This window comes from Dermacentor andersoni, chromosome 1 (assembly GCF_023375885.2).
Source record: "Dermacentor andersoni chromosome 1, qqDerAnde1_hic_scaffold, whole genome shotgun sequence".
Taxonomy (NCBI): Eukaryota; Metazoa; Arthropoda; class Arachnida; order Ixodida; family Ixodidae; genus Dermacentor; species Dermacentor andersoni.
Genome location: NC_092814.1, coordinates 305,936,126 through 305,954,951, shown reverse-complemented (window position 1 = coordinate 305,954,951; position 18,826 = coordinate 305,936,126). Strand labels below are relative to the sequence as shown.

General features: G+C 48.8%; 1 protein-coding gene across 1 annotated transcript in view; it reads left to right on the top strand.

Moving 5' to 3' along the window:
- Positions 1 to 18,826, top strand: part of LOC126547714 (uncharacterized) — a 132,404-nt gene that overhangs the window by 92,442 nt on the left and 21,136 nt on the right. The window contains exon 5 of the mRNA XM_055063357.2: positions 9,830 to 10,168. Within this exon, the coding sequence (XP_054919332.2) occupies positions 9,830 to 10,168 (339 nt within the window). The remainder of the gene's footprint in view (positions 1 to 9,829; positions 10,169 to 18,826) is intronic.

The window sequence follows — 18,826 nt, the reverse complement described above, 5'->3', positions numbered from 1 at the left end:
CTGCCTCTCGCGTTGATCTTCACACTTACCCTGACTGTATGATGGGCGTTGAAATCTCCAACAATGACCCCGGGATTGGGAGTTGAGGAAAGGATTTCTCGTAATCTTTTGTGAACAAATCGACTTGGCGGAGATAGATACGCGCCCACAAACGTAAAGGTCAAGTTCTTATTCCTTACGTCTAGGCATATATATTGATTATCGTCATTAGGTGGTACAGGCTGATGAATGCAAGTGAGATCACGGCGACAAAACACCAAAACCTTACTGTTTTCACCAACAGTTGACAATATAAACGATTCATATCCAGAAAGCCAGATCATGTTCGATAAGTTCGGCTCGCAAATGACAATAATGGGAAACATATTGGCATACACGAATCGACGGAAATCCGAAATGCGGGCTCTAAAAAAAAGCTTACACCCTTTGGGGTGTATATTTGACGCACAAAAATAATCGTCATCTGTCTTACCCGCATTTCCTTTCATGAAAACGCTGCTCTCGTTACTTTCCTGCCGAGAATGCTCTGTCATGTTGACAACGCGCATGACGTTCGGGACTTGAAAGTACCGGGCTCGCAGCGTTAAAGAAAGGAAATGCGGGCAAGACAGATGACGATTATCGTTGTGTGGCAAATATAAACCCCAAAATGTGCAAATGTTTTTAGACTGCATTGTTGTGGGACAAGATACGACCTAAAGGGTGTAAATCTTTAAGAGTGTCAGCGGCGGGTAAGTGCCGCCGAATCACGCCTCACAGAAGAACGGCGCAGACGATCTGCTAGCAGCGCGATTCGTACGCGGTATTCGGTTTGTTGTAGAAATCCAGTTTTAATGTAGACTATGAACACTACCTGCAAAGAGTAGTCGCAACAAGAGTTCAAGTTACGTGAAAGAATTCACAAACATTACGGCAGCAAAATTGCAAGGTAGATGTCGTTCACTGTTCATAAACACACAGTGCGCTTTTTCTTCGTTGAAACCTGCAATGGACATCAAGGAGCGGGAAACCTATGTTCCGCTTATCCTGAGTTTCTCTTACAGCGACGATGTGCTGAGTACTTCGTGGGACGCTGCTCAGAGGAAAAATGCGCAAATGCTATTAAGACTGGATGTGGATTTATAATCGGTATACGTAAACAAAGCAAGCACTGAAAAGGGAGCGCCTGCAGATTGAAGTTAATTTCCATGTCTGTTGCAGATATTCCAATTTATAGCGGTTTTCCTACTTACTCCGCTCATTGCCGTAAATAAACTTTTAACAGACTGCTTTTTAGAGTGGAACATCATAAATTCTGTCCGTACTGCTTTAGGGAAACTTCCGGCTCCAACGTCCTTAATTGCCCATGAATTTTGTGGGAGATATGGGGGTCTCCTCCGTACTCTTGGGACAAAGGAACGACAGTACAGTAGTGCAAACAATCACAAGGGCATTTATTGCAGCTTTCATAGATAAATGCCTGCTAGCCGAGTTGCTATGCCCAAAACATGCCGATGGGCGCGCGACAAATCTAGAAGTCCGACTTACCGCGACCGCATTGCGAGCGAATATATTCGCCCCATGCTGGATCCCAACGCCTGGTCGTTCGCGTGTACAGTCACGCGAATGGTGGCACGTTCGAAGGCGGCCACGCGAGACAGTCTCGCAGAAGCATCCGACGGCGCCCACGCGGACGTCCGCGCCCGCCGACGACCTCGAACCAAAGAGGACGCGCCTTGTCTCTCGGTGCCCGAGTAACCCCGCCGCGGCGCGATAGTCGCGCCATCTCTCGCACCGCGCTTGTGCCACTCCGACCGCCGCTGGCGCCAGGCCACGCGGGCCGTGCGAGAAAACAGCACCTCAGGGGATGCGTGAGAGTCGCGCATCCCCACAATTTATATCGTTCATAATACTTAATTCGTTCTACCACAATTTTATATCATTCGTTCAGGATGGTGTTTTATCACCTTTGAGACTGCAGGTTCTGTGTACCTAAGCTTTAGTGTGACGTGCCAGAACCTAATACGAGGATTACAAATTCACATTCTGCATCAACCCCAGAGGAGATAGAAGGACATAACTGTTCGAAACGGTGGTTAAATCTCCAGTTGACTTTTTCGAAAACGCGCATTGCAAATCCGTTAAGAGAACCCTTGCTTAATATTAAGGGTGAGTAATCTTTAAAGCCTTGTGAAAATTTGGGAAGCGATGAATGATATTTATTGAGAAAATTTTTTCGACTACGCGCAAGGTGGAAGGAGGTATATGAAAGGTAAGAATTGTCATCTAATCTTGAAAGTAGCACGAATGAGGATAGCAAAATGCAACAATGTATTTCCAGTAAGAATCGTAGAAAGACGTTGGCTCCTTGTGTTTTAATGCGACTAGCATTCTTTCCCTACTCCAGCCGTTTGGGCATATCTATCTATCTATCTATCTATCTATCTATCTATCTATCTATCTATCTATCTATCTATCTATCTATCTATCTATCTATCTATCTATCTATCTATCTATCTATCTATCTATCTATCTATCTACATACACAGACTCAGGGGCTCCAAGTTGTCTACCAGCTTGGGCCGGGTCGTGACGCCGTCGTGGTCATTCCATATTTGTCATCCCAGCTTCGTCATCTGACTGTCGTCATGCCATCGTCGTCACACCTTCTACCCCGACCAAATAGCCGAAGACCAAGTGGCCGAAGTGGCCTAACAACTTAGGCTAGTAGGCGTGTGGTGGTGGTGGTAGTAAAGAAATTCACGGATGACTACGATACTCCCTATTGGAAAATTTGAGCGCAGCTCTATACATGCTTTCATTTCGCGATATATTGGCTGGCTCGGACAATCTGTCTCGTGCGGTACGTTGCAAACGAGGCGAACTGTGCTGCGACTGCCTCGCTAATGTGTAGATCGCGAGATGCAGCGCGTGGATCACGCATGGGCGTGATTCACAGCAGCCACCGCAGACAGACCTCCCAGACGACGTGCGCTACTCTGGTGCCATCTCGTAGCCATCGTCGCCGCACTACGCATTTCTTCCCACGGTATCGTAATACCCTCCTCCTCCGCGTCCCGCCTCATGGTTCCACTGTACCCTCCTCCTCCGCTTTCCTTCTCGTGTCTTTCATCCCCCGCAGTGCTCCACGTTCGCTCTTTCGCCTTTCGCTGTGCTCGTTCGCTTGGTTACGCCACCGCCGACGCTTGCCGCCGGAACGGGCGCCTATGAGTGGCGCTCGGAGTTGTTCGGCAGCTGTCGATAAGAGCGGACGTGTTTCGATCGCTTCGTGGATCCAGACTGTTAGCACCAGCTCACAAGCCATATCCACACCGGCCGTTGCCGCCTCGCCTGCGTTACGACCACGGCGCCGTCCCTTGCTGAATGTTACGAGGACTAGCTGCATGGCTCCGCAGGCAAAGCAGTGGTCTGCCACAAGCCTATGGGGAAGACGCGGGGTTGCCCCTCGGCTCCTGGACTTCATCGACGACCTAGACTGACCACCGTTGGTGCTGCTCGCTTCAGAGCTGTGCGCGGGACGGTTGCCAAGACCGCCCCGGCGGCTCGCCGGTTGCGCTTTACAGCGGCAAGCCGCGCGCTCTCTTCACATGTAACAGTTCCGGCGCCTACAGTGGAGCCAATGACGAAACCACTATCACCTATCTCCGGTTCGAATGGCTGTGCGAAGCGCGTGGCTGTTGCACAAATGAGTGAAGCTGAATTCTCTGCTTCGGAAACACCGGCCGGCAAGCGGGAATGCCCCTCTTCGGCAGATTCTGAACCACCCGGCTCCGAAACGAAGTACAATGTAGGGGTGAAACCACGTGAATGTTTCGACGTATCAAAACTATCACAGAGCTTCCTAGAGTAAGCCTTCGACACTTGCCTCAATATCACTGCCTTTCAAGGCTTCTCGATTCACCATCCCAGTAACAGCATATCCTTCTGGGTGTGGTAGCCAAGGGATGTAGACCGCCGAATTCACCTGCAAGTTCTGCCACTCGCAGCTGAGTCTACCGTACAAGTACACGAGTACTTAACTTCTGCTTCGGAGCTGTGTCGGTATGTAGTTGCTGGTGTTGACCCGGGGGAGTCACGGGAGAGCCTTGTTGACGCTTTGAACTGTTCCACACACAAGGTCGTGACAGCTGGTTACGTGGGTCACGGACGCACGTGTCTGGTCACTCTCTAAGATTCACGGACTCCACCGAACCGTATTATCTACTATGCATAAATCCTGCAGTTCCATGTGTATAAGCCCGGGGTGGTGCACTCCTATCGTTGTTTCCGTCTCGGTCATATGCGTACCTCCTGTCCACATTCTGCATACGCCTCTGTGGAGACGCCCGAGACACCAAAATATACATACGGACTCTGCCAAACGAATGATCACAATATAACGTCCAAAGACTGCCCAGTTCAAAAAGAAGGCTACAAAGCACACCGCAGCCGCAAGCGCCGCCGGCGTTCTATGGCACCGGATGGAAGGAATAGCGTCATTTCAACGAGCAATCTGCTCGCATTGCTTACCCCCCCCCCCCCGAAAGAAGATACATCAGAATTAACATAATCTGACAGCAAGCACTACGACAGCTGAGGATACAGCGCCATCGTAAAGCGGGGCAAAGCCCATGCTGTGCGTGATACGACTTTGACTAAATTGACTGATACGACCTCAGACGATTTAGTGAAGCTGGATGAGCAGATAACTCAGCTCAAAAAGGATGTCACGCACCTCGCACAGCGAAGAGTCATTCTCATTCGATTCGCCGGAAAAAATACGACACATGAAGACGTGTCATGTTCTGTACCTGAAAAATCATCCGCCTGTGTATCGGCACAGGCCAAGCTGACCCCGGCTGAGCCTATCCACTTGATAGCCCGGCAACTGCAAGAGCGATCAAAGGTGCTGCTCGCCAATCTCCCACCGCTACAATAACTGCTAATTCGAAAGCAATGCGGCACCATTGTGTCTTGCAGTGGAACAGCCGAGGAATTGCCAATAAAGTAGGAGTGCTTCGCCGTCCCCTTGCCATGGGAAAGCTGTCCGCTTGGTGCCTGTTCCTATGGGAGACGAACTCGCTTCTGTGCGTCCCCTGACTTACTGGATATGCTTCCCCAACCAACCTTGATCGACACTGCACCCCCGCGCTGGGGCCCTTAGGCAAGGCTGCAGTATGCGTTGTGACTTCTTATTCTCAACCGCAAGTCCCTCTGCTTGCATGGTGTAATAATTGGCAAGAAATGGTGGCAGTGTTGGTTCATCTCCCGCGCACGGACGTGGTTATGGTGTCATGTTACGTGCGTCCTTGTAGTGAAAGCGCTTCTCGATTGCTGCTAGGGTGGCTATCTCATTTTCGTCAAACTCACCCTGGGTGTCCAGTGCTGGTCAGGGAAGACTTCAGTACGCCTTATCAGTCGTGGGGCTACTCTTCCTGTATTGCGAGACGTAGTATTGTGTTCGACACGTCTACAGATGCGCAGTTTGTCCTTTTGAATATCTTGGGCACTTCTACTCGCCATTGGGACCATTACAGTGTCCCACCGCACGTTCCCAACCTCTCGTAGTGGCTCGGATCACGTGCTGTTTCCTGGGACCGAGAGCCGGACTGTTGGGGTAGTGACCGCCACCCCCTGATAATTGGTTTGACCGTGGTCAGCTTCGCCGTCGATGCTACGTTACCGATTGGAACCTATTCCGCAAGAAATTGAGCATCTCGATCGCGTCTACACCGTCTGAGACGTTGCAGGTCTTAACCACAGCCGTGCAGGACAACACGCAGTCCAACTGGGTTGAGAATAGACCATAACCGAATATACATTTTATTGCACCTGTTAGGCAACAAGCCGCCGTGCAGAACTAGCCTAAACCGAGAACCGTTTGCCGCGGAGATTTGTGCGAACTTAGACTCACCGAGTCAGTCTGTCGCTGCGAGAAACGCCTCTCCGGGAAACGGTGGATGGACTCGTGCGTGTCGCTTGGCCCATCTTCGTCCGCCTCGATATGGTGAACCTCCCGGAGCATGGAATTAGGCAGTCGCACGCCGGACCCAGCAGCCAGTGCATGCCTCTCATCTGCTTGTTCGCCGAGCCAGATTGTAGTAGTAGTAGGCAGGGCTTTCTTCACAGCGTACGATCAGCCCCGCCACCTTTTGACTGTCCGTATAGCCTTCCCTCGGAAGTTTGCGTGACTCACAGTCAGTCAGACATCAAAGGCATGCAAGCGTCATTTGCAATTGCGGAGCTCCAGGCAGCCATTGACCAGACAAAAGTACGCAAGGCGCCAGGCCTAGATGGGATCTCTTATGAAGTGTTCCAAAACGTCTGTGGTCCGGCGCTGAAGTGGCTGCTTGACTTGCTTAATATAATTTGAATGACCGGAGGGCTGCCTGAATGATAGATGCGTGCCGAAATTATGCCCATACCGAAGCCAGGAAAGCCCTTGGACAAGCTGTCTAATCTCCAGCCTATCGCTCTAACGTGTAAGTTGTGCAAGCTTCTTGAACGCCTTTTGGCATCACGCATCTCCTGATGGTTGGAAAAGCGCGCCTGGTACCATCCGGCCCAGATTAGTTTCGATCACACTTGGCCACGGAAGATGGGCTAGACCATTTGACCTCCATGGCACTTGGAGGGGGGAAGAACAAGCAGCATTGGAACCCTCCTCACCATGGATGTCCAAAAGCCTACGACAACGTTAGCCATTCGGCAATCATTCGCATAATACAATGGCTCCAACTTGCACTGCGCAACTGCGACTTTCTGATGTCCTTTTTCGTATACCGCAACTTTTGTATTCGAGCCGGCAAGGAAAAAACCGCACATTTGGTTTCGAAGCGATGTGTACTTCAGGGCTCCCTGCTGGCTGTGATACTGTATAACATTGCCCTGTTGCCGCTGGCGCGGCAACTAGCTGGTACTCGAGATACATTTTGCTTCTGTTCGCAGGCGATGAAAGAGTGTGGACACTGCAAGAAAACCTGCAACGCCAGCCTCATGGTCTCCAGAATGCCCTGAACAAAACCTGAGACTTGCGTGCCCGCATCGGACTGACGCTTTCTGCCACAAAGACTGCATTCATGTCCATGACCAATAGACGACGTTCCCGTCGTCTCCTGCAGACATCCATTTCTTTGAGCCTAAATGGTCAAGCACTCAGCACTGTATCTATGATCCGTGTGCTCGAAGTCGAACTGGACGCATCTGGCTCTGCAACTGCATGGGTTCCCTCCACGCGTCTAAAGAGCGCTAATACCCTGCATCCTATGACGGCCGCATCTCTCCAAATACCGGGGGTGCTTGTTCTCGAATGACCAGCGTGTAGGTGTGGTCGATCCTTCAACCTCAGCTTGTCTGCCAAGCTCAGTTTTAACGCCTCACATTGAGAGATTGGGACCTGGTTGAAACCGCGAACCGGAGAGGCCATACAGATGATCACATGCTTTCCTCGGCTAACCCCTACCCAGACTCTCCAGGCGGAAGCGCAGCTAAACACGATTGATGAAATCGTGCACCAGCATCGAATGCTCGCTGCTTAGGGTGAAGCTGTACCAGCTACGGCGTCTTAGCTCAACAGTACAATCCAACAATGCAACAGCCTGTCGCACCCTTGCCAGAACTTCCGCCATGGCTTAAGCACAGGCCTGCGACAACCGACCGGTGACTCGCCTGCGGTAGTTCAACCCCTAAGTGGCACAAGCGCCTGCCCTTACAGCCACCGGTGTCTCACTAGAGGTATATGCAGACTCAATTATCGATGGCTGCATTTTTCTCATTAGCCTGGTATGCCCCATGCTGCCTCACCAGCAAAAAACATGCTCCTCTATTACCGCGACACCATTTCCATTCGTATTGTCACAGCTGGCAGCTCTAACGAACGGTTTATCAGCCATTATAACTAAGCTACATTGCTTGTCGCCGAATAGATTATACACAGACTCTATACATAGATATACACAGACTCCATGCAGGCTGTTCGAGAGCTACGAAAAGTGAGCGGCTCCCTAGATATAGCCTCAGATATGCGCCACCTTATCGACTGCTGAACCTGTCCTCTCCGGATGCTGTGGACCCGTCGGTGCGCACCTGCCCAACTGAACGTATATGCCGCCTTGCATCCAGCGGAAGTTCAAACCCTGCTGCCCCTACATCGTCTGTCCCCAAAGGACAGCTTGCTCCTGCACAAGGAATCACTCCAGCACTCCAAGCGTGTACTCGTCCCCCCACTTGGATCGGTCTTTCTCGGCGGCTTAACTCGCGGAGAGGAGCTGGCGCTCAGGAGGATCCGCTTGGGAGCCGCCGTGATTCCTGCCATCCGGGCCACTTGGATGACCGATGTAGAATTTCCTCCATTGGTCTGCCCTTCTGCATTGCCCCAGACAGGGAGCCACCACTGGCTCACCATTTGGGGACTAGTCTGGGCGCTTAGGAGGCCTGCACCTGCCACCTCAGCGGCCTTGGCTTCCGCACACGTCGACCCCCTGTTCTAACGCGCTGGGCGCACGGACGTTTGAACCGGCCGGTCCTGGACTTCATCCAGGAAACAGAGCTAGATCTTTTAATTTAACTGATGGCGTAAGGCATAGTGGCGTCATTAGGAAAACGAGCTGCTCGATAAAAGGTTTTATTTCCTACACACGAGTGCAACCTGCCCTCTTTGTAGTTACCTATTGGGGAGGAAGGGAAAGGGGGCCGGGTTGTATTTTTACAATTGCTTGTAGGTACAGCGGGGTGGTGCGTTTCTGGAGGCGCTGAACGTTTCTGCGCAGGCGAGAGTAAGAGCGGGTGATAGAGAGAAAATCTGGGGCCTTTGCTCCTTGATTATCTGCCTCTGCCTAGGGACTATGATGGAGAAGTTTCTTTGCGCGCGTTGTATTCGTTTGTCCCTAGGCGTGCCGGCATTGCAGAGCGGGGTCGAGTTTGATTACGCTCGGTCGCTGGCTGCCGGCGCGGTGAAACAGGTGAACCAGCGCGCACTGACGCCCCATTTGGTGATCGCTGTGTCTAAAGGTACGTCGGACAGACTTTCTCGCGCGTGCGGCGCTGGTTCTGAGTCAGTCATACCGGATCATAACTTTGACGCACCTTACGGCACTCACCTTCAAAAAAAGAAATGAAGAGGAAAAACACTGATTTTCCCGGGGGAGCAATAGGGGCCGTAATTGAGGTTGGGTCTGCTCTCCTGGACTTTTCAGGAGCATGTTTGAGTGGTCCCTTTTGAGTAAAAGAAACGCACAGCGCCTTAGCAACCACGGTTGAACGCGATTGCCTGATCTCATGCCGTGAGGATTATTGGCTTGCCGTCTCGTCCACGTTAGCTGAGGTTAGCTTAGGGTTAGGTTTACGTTAGCTTAGGTTACGCTAGGTTAGCATAAACGCCGTTAGCGTGGCGCAGCGTTTTTTCACAGCGGTTACGCCGTGCACACACACACACACACACACACACACACACATATATATATATATATATATATATATATATATATATGATGTTCGTATCGGGTGTTCACTGTTTTGTAGTGTGCACTCCCACGTAATGTGGTATAGGGTTGGTGCGGTCCCGCACCACGGGCATTCTTCGCTGTAGGCTTTGGGGTGCATGGGCGTATGTGTAGGTTCGTGTGAGTGCCTGTCTGTAGCCTATGCCAGGTAGTGGCATCCTCTGTCTTTAGAGTTCAATGGGGTGGTAGATCTCGCAAACGACTCCCTCTGTGGTAGTTCACGATGGCTGAATACTCGAGGTCGACAGGGTCCGGGTCTTCTGCAGCCGGCGGGTTCAGTGCTCGGTTATGTACGAATCCTCGAGCTGCTCTGTCGTGTTACAAAAAGCAAGCTTTCTTTCTTTTTACAGCTCCGGGTGCACCGACGAATATTGTGCGACAGTCGCAGCCGCGTATAACACAGGATGGTGCTGGACAACTGGCCATAACCATCCTCGAACCAATGTCTTGGAACTCCAGTCCATTCGGCTTCCGTCTGCGATGGGAACCCAATGAACAAAGCAACGAATCTGCGAAGGATTTCTATTTGTCTCCCTGTCAATTAGGACGCAAGAAGGACTTAAACGTCACCCTGTATTTGAAGCCTGGACGTGAATACACACTGTTTGCCAGTGCACGTGGGGTCGGAGACTTCGGGGAAGTCCTTATAGGCCCCGAGACTTCGGTGGCAATGGAAACTACTCCTCTGGGTGAGTCATTGTCAATCATGTCTGTAATAAAGGACCGTAAATTGGCCAATATGAAATCATGAAGGGGGCTTTTGGAGGGCACTGCGGTTTGAGTAAAGTGAACCATACTTCAAGAAGAAATTGCATGTAGCGCACACATTAAGCTGTCACGTAAGAATACGTTGTCGGAATGACCAGAAACTTGTGTTGGCGACTTAGGCTTACAAGCGCGTCACACAATTTATGGCTTCAGCCTAATATACTTATAGCTCTCATGCAAGATACCTATCTGTACATAACAAAGTTTTTTTTTTTTTCAGAGCATAAAATTGCGTTTGTTTAAACACCTTCCTTAACGGCATAAAAGCATCTCAGGGATAAATTATTCTGTCTGTTGATAGGGGCACATATTCCGGATGTTTCTTTCTGTTTTTTTCATCCACTGATACTGTAAACCATCTGTACGGAATTGTTACAGCTCATAATTAAAACCATGGTACAACAATGACTGGAAGAATGGAACGCCATGCTCAGCTTATAAAAACCTACTCAGTCAGCTCGTTGCGCATGTCCGCAAGGTCATGCTGTTTCATATAAGAGGCCTTCATAAAAGAAACAAATGAAGCTAGAAGGTCGTATTGCATAACTGAAACACGTATTTCACATTTAGACGGTTTCGTGCCTGTGGTTGAGCAGTTATTCGCCAGTAATTCACGCCACATTGTGTTTACGCGGTGCATTACACATTCCTTCAGAAGGCCCTTTTCACTGAGTGCATGAGCATTTATTAGACGCAGAGACGCAGTATCTTTTGTTAGCGCCACTTGACAGCAGGCCCTTGAGCGAAGAAGGTATGGCTGTGGATAAAGGTACTTGAAGAAAAGAGCGCTACGAAGACGCGGACTAAAATAGGAACATGTACGACGGACAACGCGCTACTTCCAACTGTTGGAAGTGGCGCCTTCTCCGTCGTACATGTTCCTCTTTTAGTCCGCGTCTTCGTAGCGCTCTTTTCTTCAAGTATGCAAAACCAACTCGCCCACATCAAGCTTCTGCTGCTTCAGATAAAGGTACGCCCGACGTATCCCTTCATTTTTTAAAGATGAAAACCTTCTTGGAATAGTAAGAGCAGTTTTCGGCTATCAAGCTATAGCGAAAAAATAGGGGCCGATCCCTGAGATAGCACAGCGTAAATTTATTGGCTGTTCCCAAGGGAGCGCACTTTATGAGGGGGGGGGGGGGGGTCCTTGGCATGAATATGGGTCGCTGCGCATGTGCCGTTCTTCAGTGAACCTCTTAGACACCATATGCATCACTGCGTATGTGCCAGTGGGTATTCGCGGACTTCCCGGCGGCACCGCCAGAAGGCGCAACGTGCACTGAGGGAAGTGCGCTAGGGGAGGCCGGCTGCAGTATACACCTCGTACATTACGCGTTTCCGTTATTCACGCACTTGAATAGTCATCGTAGATGTGTTGTGTGTAAATTTTTTTTACATGGACGTTAGTTGGATCCGCCATTTTTTTATGAACCTACGCCTTACTTAGCTCGGTGCTGTCGGTATGTTTTACCTTAGTATACGGCGGACATAAACATGTGTAACAGCTAAATACACGCTTCCTTCACGACAACGTGTCCACTGTAGATGTTTCAGTGTAACGCTCCTGAGGATCCACGGCCGGCGCAGATGTGCGTGATCATCCCTGCCGCAGCAACCGCCGCATCTTCTTCGATCAGTAGCGCTGATGTGCGCTTCCACAGAAAGGAAAACATATTCCATTTCATGCATTTCAATGCGATACTATGACAACGTGTGCTTTTCGCGAATGGGGCATTGATAAAATTACGCTCCACTATCGAACCGCTTGAGTGATAGTGGAAATTCGTTCGTGTTGCAGCTGTTTGCATGTTTCGCAGTTACGAATTGTTGAAGTCGCAAATGCAATCCGCAAATTAAGAGAAATGTAATCTTACCCAAAGCAGTGAAGCGAACTTTTCACGCAACAGTTAGCTCCGTGGACATCAGATCAAGCATCAAGCCTCCTTTAGCTTTCATTCGCGGACAGGCATGAGTGAGCCTTGTACCGTTTTATTTGTCGCTCACAAACAGTTCATTCTTGACATTTGTTTGGAAGAATGGGCTGTAGCATTATATACCGCTTTGTAAACCTTTACTTAGAAATCGGAAATTGGTAGCACGTGTATACGGCACCGTATGAGACCTTGTGCTTCCGCATATGCTTTAAAGCATTTTTGGCCGTTTTAGAGCGCAGCTCTTTGCGCCCATTCCGGCCTTGAGCGTTGGCGTCCTCGTCGTAGCCGAGCGAACGAGCATAGCGAAGGATGAAAGAGCGAACGCGGAGCGTCGCGGAGGATAAAACACGGCCATAGCGAAGTGAGCGCGAGGAGGAAAGCGGAAGACGAGGTTATGCGAAAGCGTGAGAAGAAAAGCATAGTGCTGCGCTAGTCGTGTTCACCCACGACGATCGCTACAACATGGCGCCAGAGTAGCGTGCGTCGTCTGTTCACCGATGACGCCATTGATAGGGCATGCGGCGAGAGCATCCACTGATACCATATAGGGAAACAAAGCGCATGATGAGCTGTGAATCGCACCTACGCGTCACCACGCGCTGCCTCTCAATGTCCTGATTAGCCAGGCAGTCATGTTACACTTCGCTTCGTTTGCAACGTGCCGCACGAGACAGATTATCCGCGCCAACCAATACATAACGAAAGGAAAACCCGTAGAGAGCTGCGCTCAAATTTCGTATTAGGGAATATCGTAATCGTCAATTATTTTTTTTTTACGTGCGCACGTGTACTTTGATACTGCTTCATGTATTTAATGTAGTGAATGTTGTACGTGGGGTTCCGCGCTAAAACATCAATGAGAATCTAGGTGCCATAGCTAACTTCAGTGTCAATCAATGCAATCATGTGCCAGTGCCGCTGAAAGCTTGCTTTTCTAAAGAGATGGCGTTGAGAAGTAGCTGCAGGGAGTTCAATACGTTAGAGACAAAGGTTAAAGTAAAATTTGATAGCGGGCTCAAGAATTTGCCTTCGGAAACTATGAAAGCAACAAAAATCATGTGACACAGACTTCGCTGGCTTGCGGCTGGGATTTAATAATAGGAGTTCAGAAGCAGCTACATGTGGCCCCTTGACGTTGCGGTATCTCCGTTCGCTATGTTGCGAATCTGTGATCGCTACGTCGGAGTGCTAGGGTTGGATCACAAGAGATTTGGTACCCTAGCATAGAAATCGGAGATTCTAGCAGAATGCCAAAACAGAGCAAGCGGAATCGTTTTTGTGCCGACAAGATTAACTATGGACTCCAAACTGTTTCGGTTTCTGTCTTTTCCGCATGATTTTGTTAATATCAGTGTTTATGACTGCCAATCCTTCCGTACATTACGCACATTATACTCTAACAATTTATCTATAACATATTTCACACCTAAGACCGCTTTTCAAGGCCTCTTTTGCTAGAATAGCCAGCCGTCAGCCATTCTGGCACTGATTGCCATTGAAGTGAGATACTGCACGCAAATCCTGCCTCTTGTTTGCCTAGCATCCCACTTTGCTCGTGTGATGACAGCAAGGTATGCGCGTGTATGGTGGACAGCTCTACAGATATTCCAGCCATTGTTAAAAAGTAATTATGGGGTTTTACATGCGAAAACCACTTTCTGATTATGAGGCACGCCGTAGTGGGGGACTCTGGAAACTTCGACCACTTGGGGTTCTTTAACATGCACATAAATCTAAGTAGACGGGCGTTTTTTTCGCATTTAGCCCCCATGGAAACGCGGCCGCCGTGGCCCGGATTCAATCCCGCGACCTCGAGCTCAGCAGCGTAACACAATAGCCACTGAGCAAGCAGGGCGGGTTCCGGCCATATTAATTTATGGCGTTGTGTGAAGCTTTGCGGGACGTGATTTTGCGCGAAAGCGTTCTCCTTATGGACCCGCTGTCTCTTTTGTTCCCCTAAATGAAGACATAAGGTATTTATGGAATACACCAAGCTTGAAGCACACCCGTCTACACCGGCTGGAACCCGCCGTGGTTGCTCAGTGGCTATGGTGTTGGGCTGCTGAACAGGAAGTCGCGGGATCAAATCCCGGCCACGGCGGCCACATTTCGATGGGGGCGAAATGCGAAAACACCTGTGTACTAAGATTTAGGTGCTCGTTAAAGAATCCCAGGTGGTAGAAGTTTCCGGGGTCCTCCACTACGGCGTGCCTTATAATCAGAAAGTGTTTTTGACACGTAAAAGCCCGAATTTAATTAATTAATTACACTGACAGGACCCGGCCCTTTGACTTCGACCCCCATCTGGACTCTCTCGAGTAGAGACAGGAGTGATTTGCCGACTGTGGCTTGGTGTCACTTACACAAGATCTTTCGCCTTCCGAGTCGTTATGGACGAGAGCGCGGCTTGCAGTCACTGCGGCGGCGAGGAGAATATAAAACACGTACTTTGCCACTCTTGTCGATACAGTGTGCACCGGCTGTCCCTCGCGGCCGTGTTGGCACGCCTTGACGACAGGCCACTTTCAGAACAGACAGTCTTGGAATGCCGACATGAACTGTCGTCGCACCGAAAGTCGGTCAAGGTTTTGTTGACCTTTTTGCGTGGCAGTGGCCCATTAGAAAGAAATAATGATCCCATCCCGCCCCCCCCCCCCCTTTTTTTCACGCCTTTCTTTTGGTGCCCACTCTTCTTTCCGCCTTTATTTACCTTTCCCTTCCCTTGTGCGAGTAGCGAACCGGAAGCTTTAACTCTGGCTACCGTCCCTGCCTTTCTCTCCTTTGCATCTCTCTCTCTCTCTTGCCCTAATTTTCTTATCGTTTCCGAGAGCGTACATGTTTCACAAAATCATGAGCCATTCCACTCCATGAAGGCGGATGACTAGGATGACTAGGATCATCAGCCATGTGACGCCCACTGCAGGGCAAAGGCCTCTCCCATACTTCTCCAACTACCCCGCTCCCGTACTAATTGTAGCCATGTTGTCCCTGCAAACTTCTTAATCTCATCCGCCCACCTAACTTTCTGCCGCCCCCTGCTACGCTTGCCTTCCCTTGGAATCCAGTCCGTAACCCTTAATGACCATCAGTTATCTTCCCTCCTCATTACATGTCCTGCCCATGCCCATTTCTTTTTCTTAATTTCAACTATGATGTCATTAATTCGCGTTTGTTCCCTCACCCAATCTGCTCTTTTCTTATCCCTTAACGTTACACCTATCATTCTTCTTTCCATAGCTCGTTGCGTCGTCCTCAATTTAAGCAGAACCCTTTTCGTAAACCTCCAGGTTTCTGACCCACACGTGAGTACTGGTAAGACACAGCTGTTATATACTTTTCTCTTGAGGGATAGTAGCACACGACAAAGTGGTGACACAGAATTTTGAACATAGGTACGAACATGTTTACTGCATTGATCAGTGGTCGTCGTGACGAAAGGCACGCACGCACATTAATTTTTATATATCTGTGTTCATTCGTTTTATGCATTCGTTATATAGATTCGTGTTTTCATTTCGCGATACATTGAAGGAAAGAATTTCATACCGAAATCGCCGCAGCGACTGTCAGTGGGCCAGTGGCGTCAGCGCCTTCGTAGAGGGAGCGATGGAGGTGCAGTAAGGGTATGCTGGCATGATAAGCGCCAAATGAGCCAGCTCTGGATGAAAACGACGACGAACGCCCGAGCAGTGGCACAAGCCATTGCTGATGATGATAGCTTTTGCCCACACAGATTTGTTGACGGACATGAGAAATGCACGGAACCCCAGCGCTAACCAGCTCCGCTGTAAAAAGAAATGGAAGACTGGAGTTAGCTTGGTAAATGCGTGCCAGCAGTGCCTTTCCGCGTTGATCAGAATAGCAGTCAGATTTATTTACCAAACAATAAACTGGAAGCTCCGCTGGGATAAAAGCCGTGAAAATGGCTTCACTGGACCCACGATCATTGTCTTCTAATACATGTGCTGCCCGTTGCACAACAGAGGTAAAAGCAGGATGAGCAAGCAGGGTGATCAGGAAAGTCAATCTTAGCCTACGCCTCTATATTAAGTGTTCACACATAAGAAGCATTGATGAGACATATTTTCCTTTTTATTGCGATAGCAATTATATGGACACTCCAGGCGCATTTATGGAGTCGGCGTCACCGTGATGTTCCGTATAAAGTTCAAGGGCGATAACATTGGCGCCGCACGCAGCATGCGGTATGTGCGACTGAAAGCTTGCGAGGGTGAGCCGACGATGGTGGTTCGATCTTGCGCGCAAGGGAGGAAAGCACGGAGGAAACGCGCCGTCTTCTGTTGCGCACAAGGCACCGGGGGCGCGTTGTAACCCGGCGGCGGCTGCGTATGGCACGACCGCGCGCGGCCACCCGGGCCCTATCTTGAAAGTGATCTGCGAAGAGTACATAGTGTAGGTGAACCGAGCGTCAATAGCTTTCTGTGAGGTCTGTACACGCCGCGTAGTTCGCCGTTGCAGCGAAAGGAGCACTAAGGTCCATTCGCTCGCTGCTGCTGCTGCCGCTGTCTCTCACTGCAGAATTTTGACGGCGAGTGTGCGCGCTCATCGAGTGAGATGTGTTCACGTTAACTTGTGCGTGCGTGACATCATGCTTGTTAATTTAGTTAGTAAGCGAATGCTTCCCAGCATATGCGGTCGATAACACTACTATCCTTACTTTGAACAGCTGTCTACTAATTTGCTATCGCAGTCAATGCTTCGCGTTTCGGGCGAAGCTGCTATTTGTTTTGGTACAGGTTGAGCCCTCTAAATTGAAATAACTCGGTGCAATTAAAAAGGAAAGGTCAGGGAATAATTGAACGCTTGGTTTTACGCATTTAATCTAAAGCAGGCTGTCGGTAGGTCTAGCTTTCGGAGTGACTATAAATAGCACCATTTTTACGCATATTACATCATAAGCGTGATGTCTAGATTTATTGCGTAGTAGCAGGTTGTCGCCGACAGAGTTAGTTGTAAAGTGCTTGAAACGTTACATATTGTTGAGATATATTTACGCATTCAATATTTGAACATTAACAAGCTGATGACTTCAGGAGGTTTTCTTGCGGTAGAGAAAGAAATGTTCAGCTGTATTTTGCACTTTTTGTAATTTCAAGAGAACAAAAATGTATAAAATTTTCATGCAGTAAAGCAACCTATTTTCCATGGACATTACCCGGAGCACGTGCTAAATAGGTTTTTATTTATTTTTTATGTTCGCGTCAACTTGAGTATAACGTAAAAGATCATTCTAATCTCGTTTGGAGTGTAGCTTCTTCAGCTGCATTTCCCTTGTTTCATTCGTATGCTAAACGTGAAAGGGCAAAAATGTTTTGCGCCATCGCGGATTCGCATTTCACCTAAAAAATCATATTTTATTAATTTTTCTATGCTCGTCTAAAAAATAGTAAAAGATATTCGCTGCCGTTGTCTTGCTACACACCTCTGATACATGATCACCGTATTGCCTCCTTATAATTTGGGACCGATCCAAAAAATAACTGTACAATTACTGCTTGCAGGGCCATTTGCTTGCTACTGAAACTTGAGCAAACCAGCGAAAAAATTGAAACACACACATGACGGACAGAAGAGACACTACAATGATAGACTAGCGACAAACATATATTTGAAGAAACGGATCAACCCTCGAACATTATACGGCCGACGCATGCGTAATGCTCTTAGTGATAATTTTTTTTAAATTGAGGAACACACCCTTTCTGCCCTTTCTATTTCTACTTTCTATTTCTTTATCTTTCAAGTTCAGCCTTTTAGAAAAGCTATCTCTTGATAGCTCAGAGAGATAGAAGGAAGACTGATCCATTTTCCTTCCTCTTGTACACTGATCTAAACCGCCCCAAGTATTTGCCTTTCGCTTTTCGTCCTGACACCCTGTCAAGAATCGTCTCATTTTCGAAAGGTGGTGCACTTCTTGCACCAATTCTTGCACCAAAAAGCTATGTCTTTGTCGCTCTCTCAGCGATAAGGAGATAGTGTTTCTAAAAGACTGAGCTAGAAAGATAAAGACGTAGAAAGCATAAATAGATAGCGCAAAAAGGTGTGTTCCTCAATCTAAACAATTTTGTACCTCGAAGAGCAATGCGCATGCGTCGGCGGTTTAATGTTCGAGGGTTGATTCGCTTTTTCTAATATATATGTCAGTTGCTAGCCCCCCGCGCTGTGGTGCTGTCTCTTCGTTCCGTCGTGTTTGCGGTGCAATTTTTTGCTGGTTTTCTCAGGTTTCGAAAAATAATTTTCGATTATAATAGCAGAGGTTTGTCGCAGGCATGCGGAAGGCTGCTGCTCTGAATGCGACCTGGTTGATAAATGGGACAGACCGCATAAGTACACTTAAATATTATGCAGCCAGCCATTTTCAGGCTATTTTATCATAGCATCATTTCATATATGGTGGTTTCTAGTGTGGTAAAGGAAGCATGACCAAAGAAGAGCGAAAATACGCACGAAAGGCTGTATGCCATATATCATGCTTGCTTCTAAGCTGGCAGCCATTTCGGTCCTTGCCGATGATTGTGATGCAGAAAAACATCGAAGTCGCTCGCTGGTGCACCAAAACTGGAATAAAATTATGGGTTTTACGTGCCGAAACCACGATCTGATTATAAGGCACGCCGTAGTTGG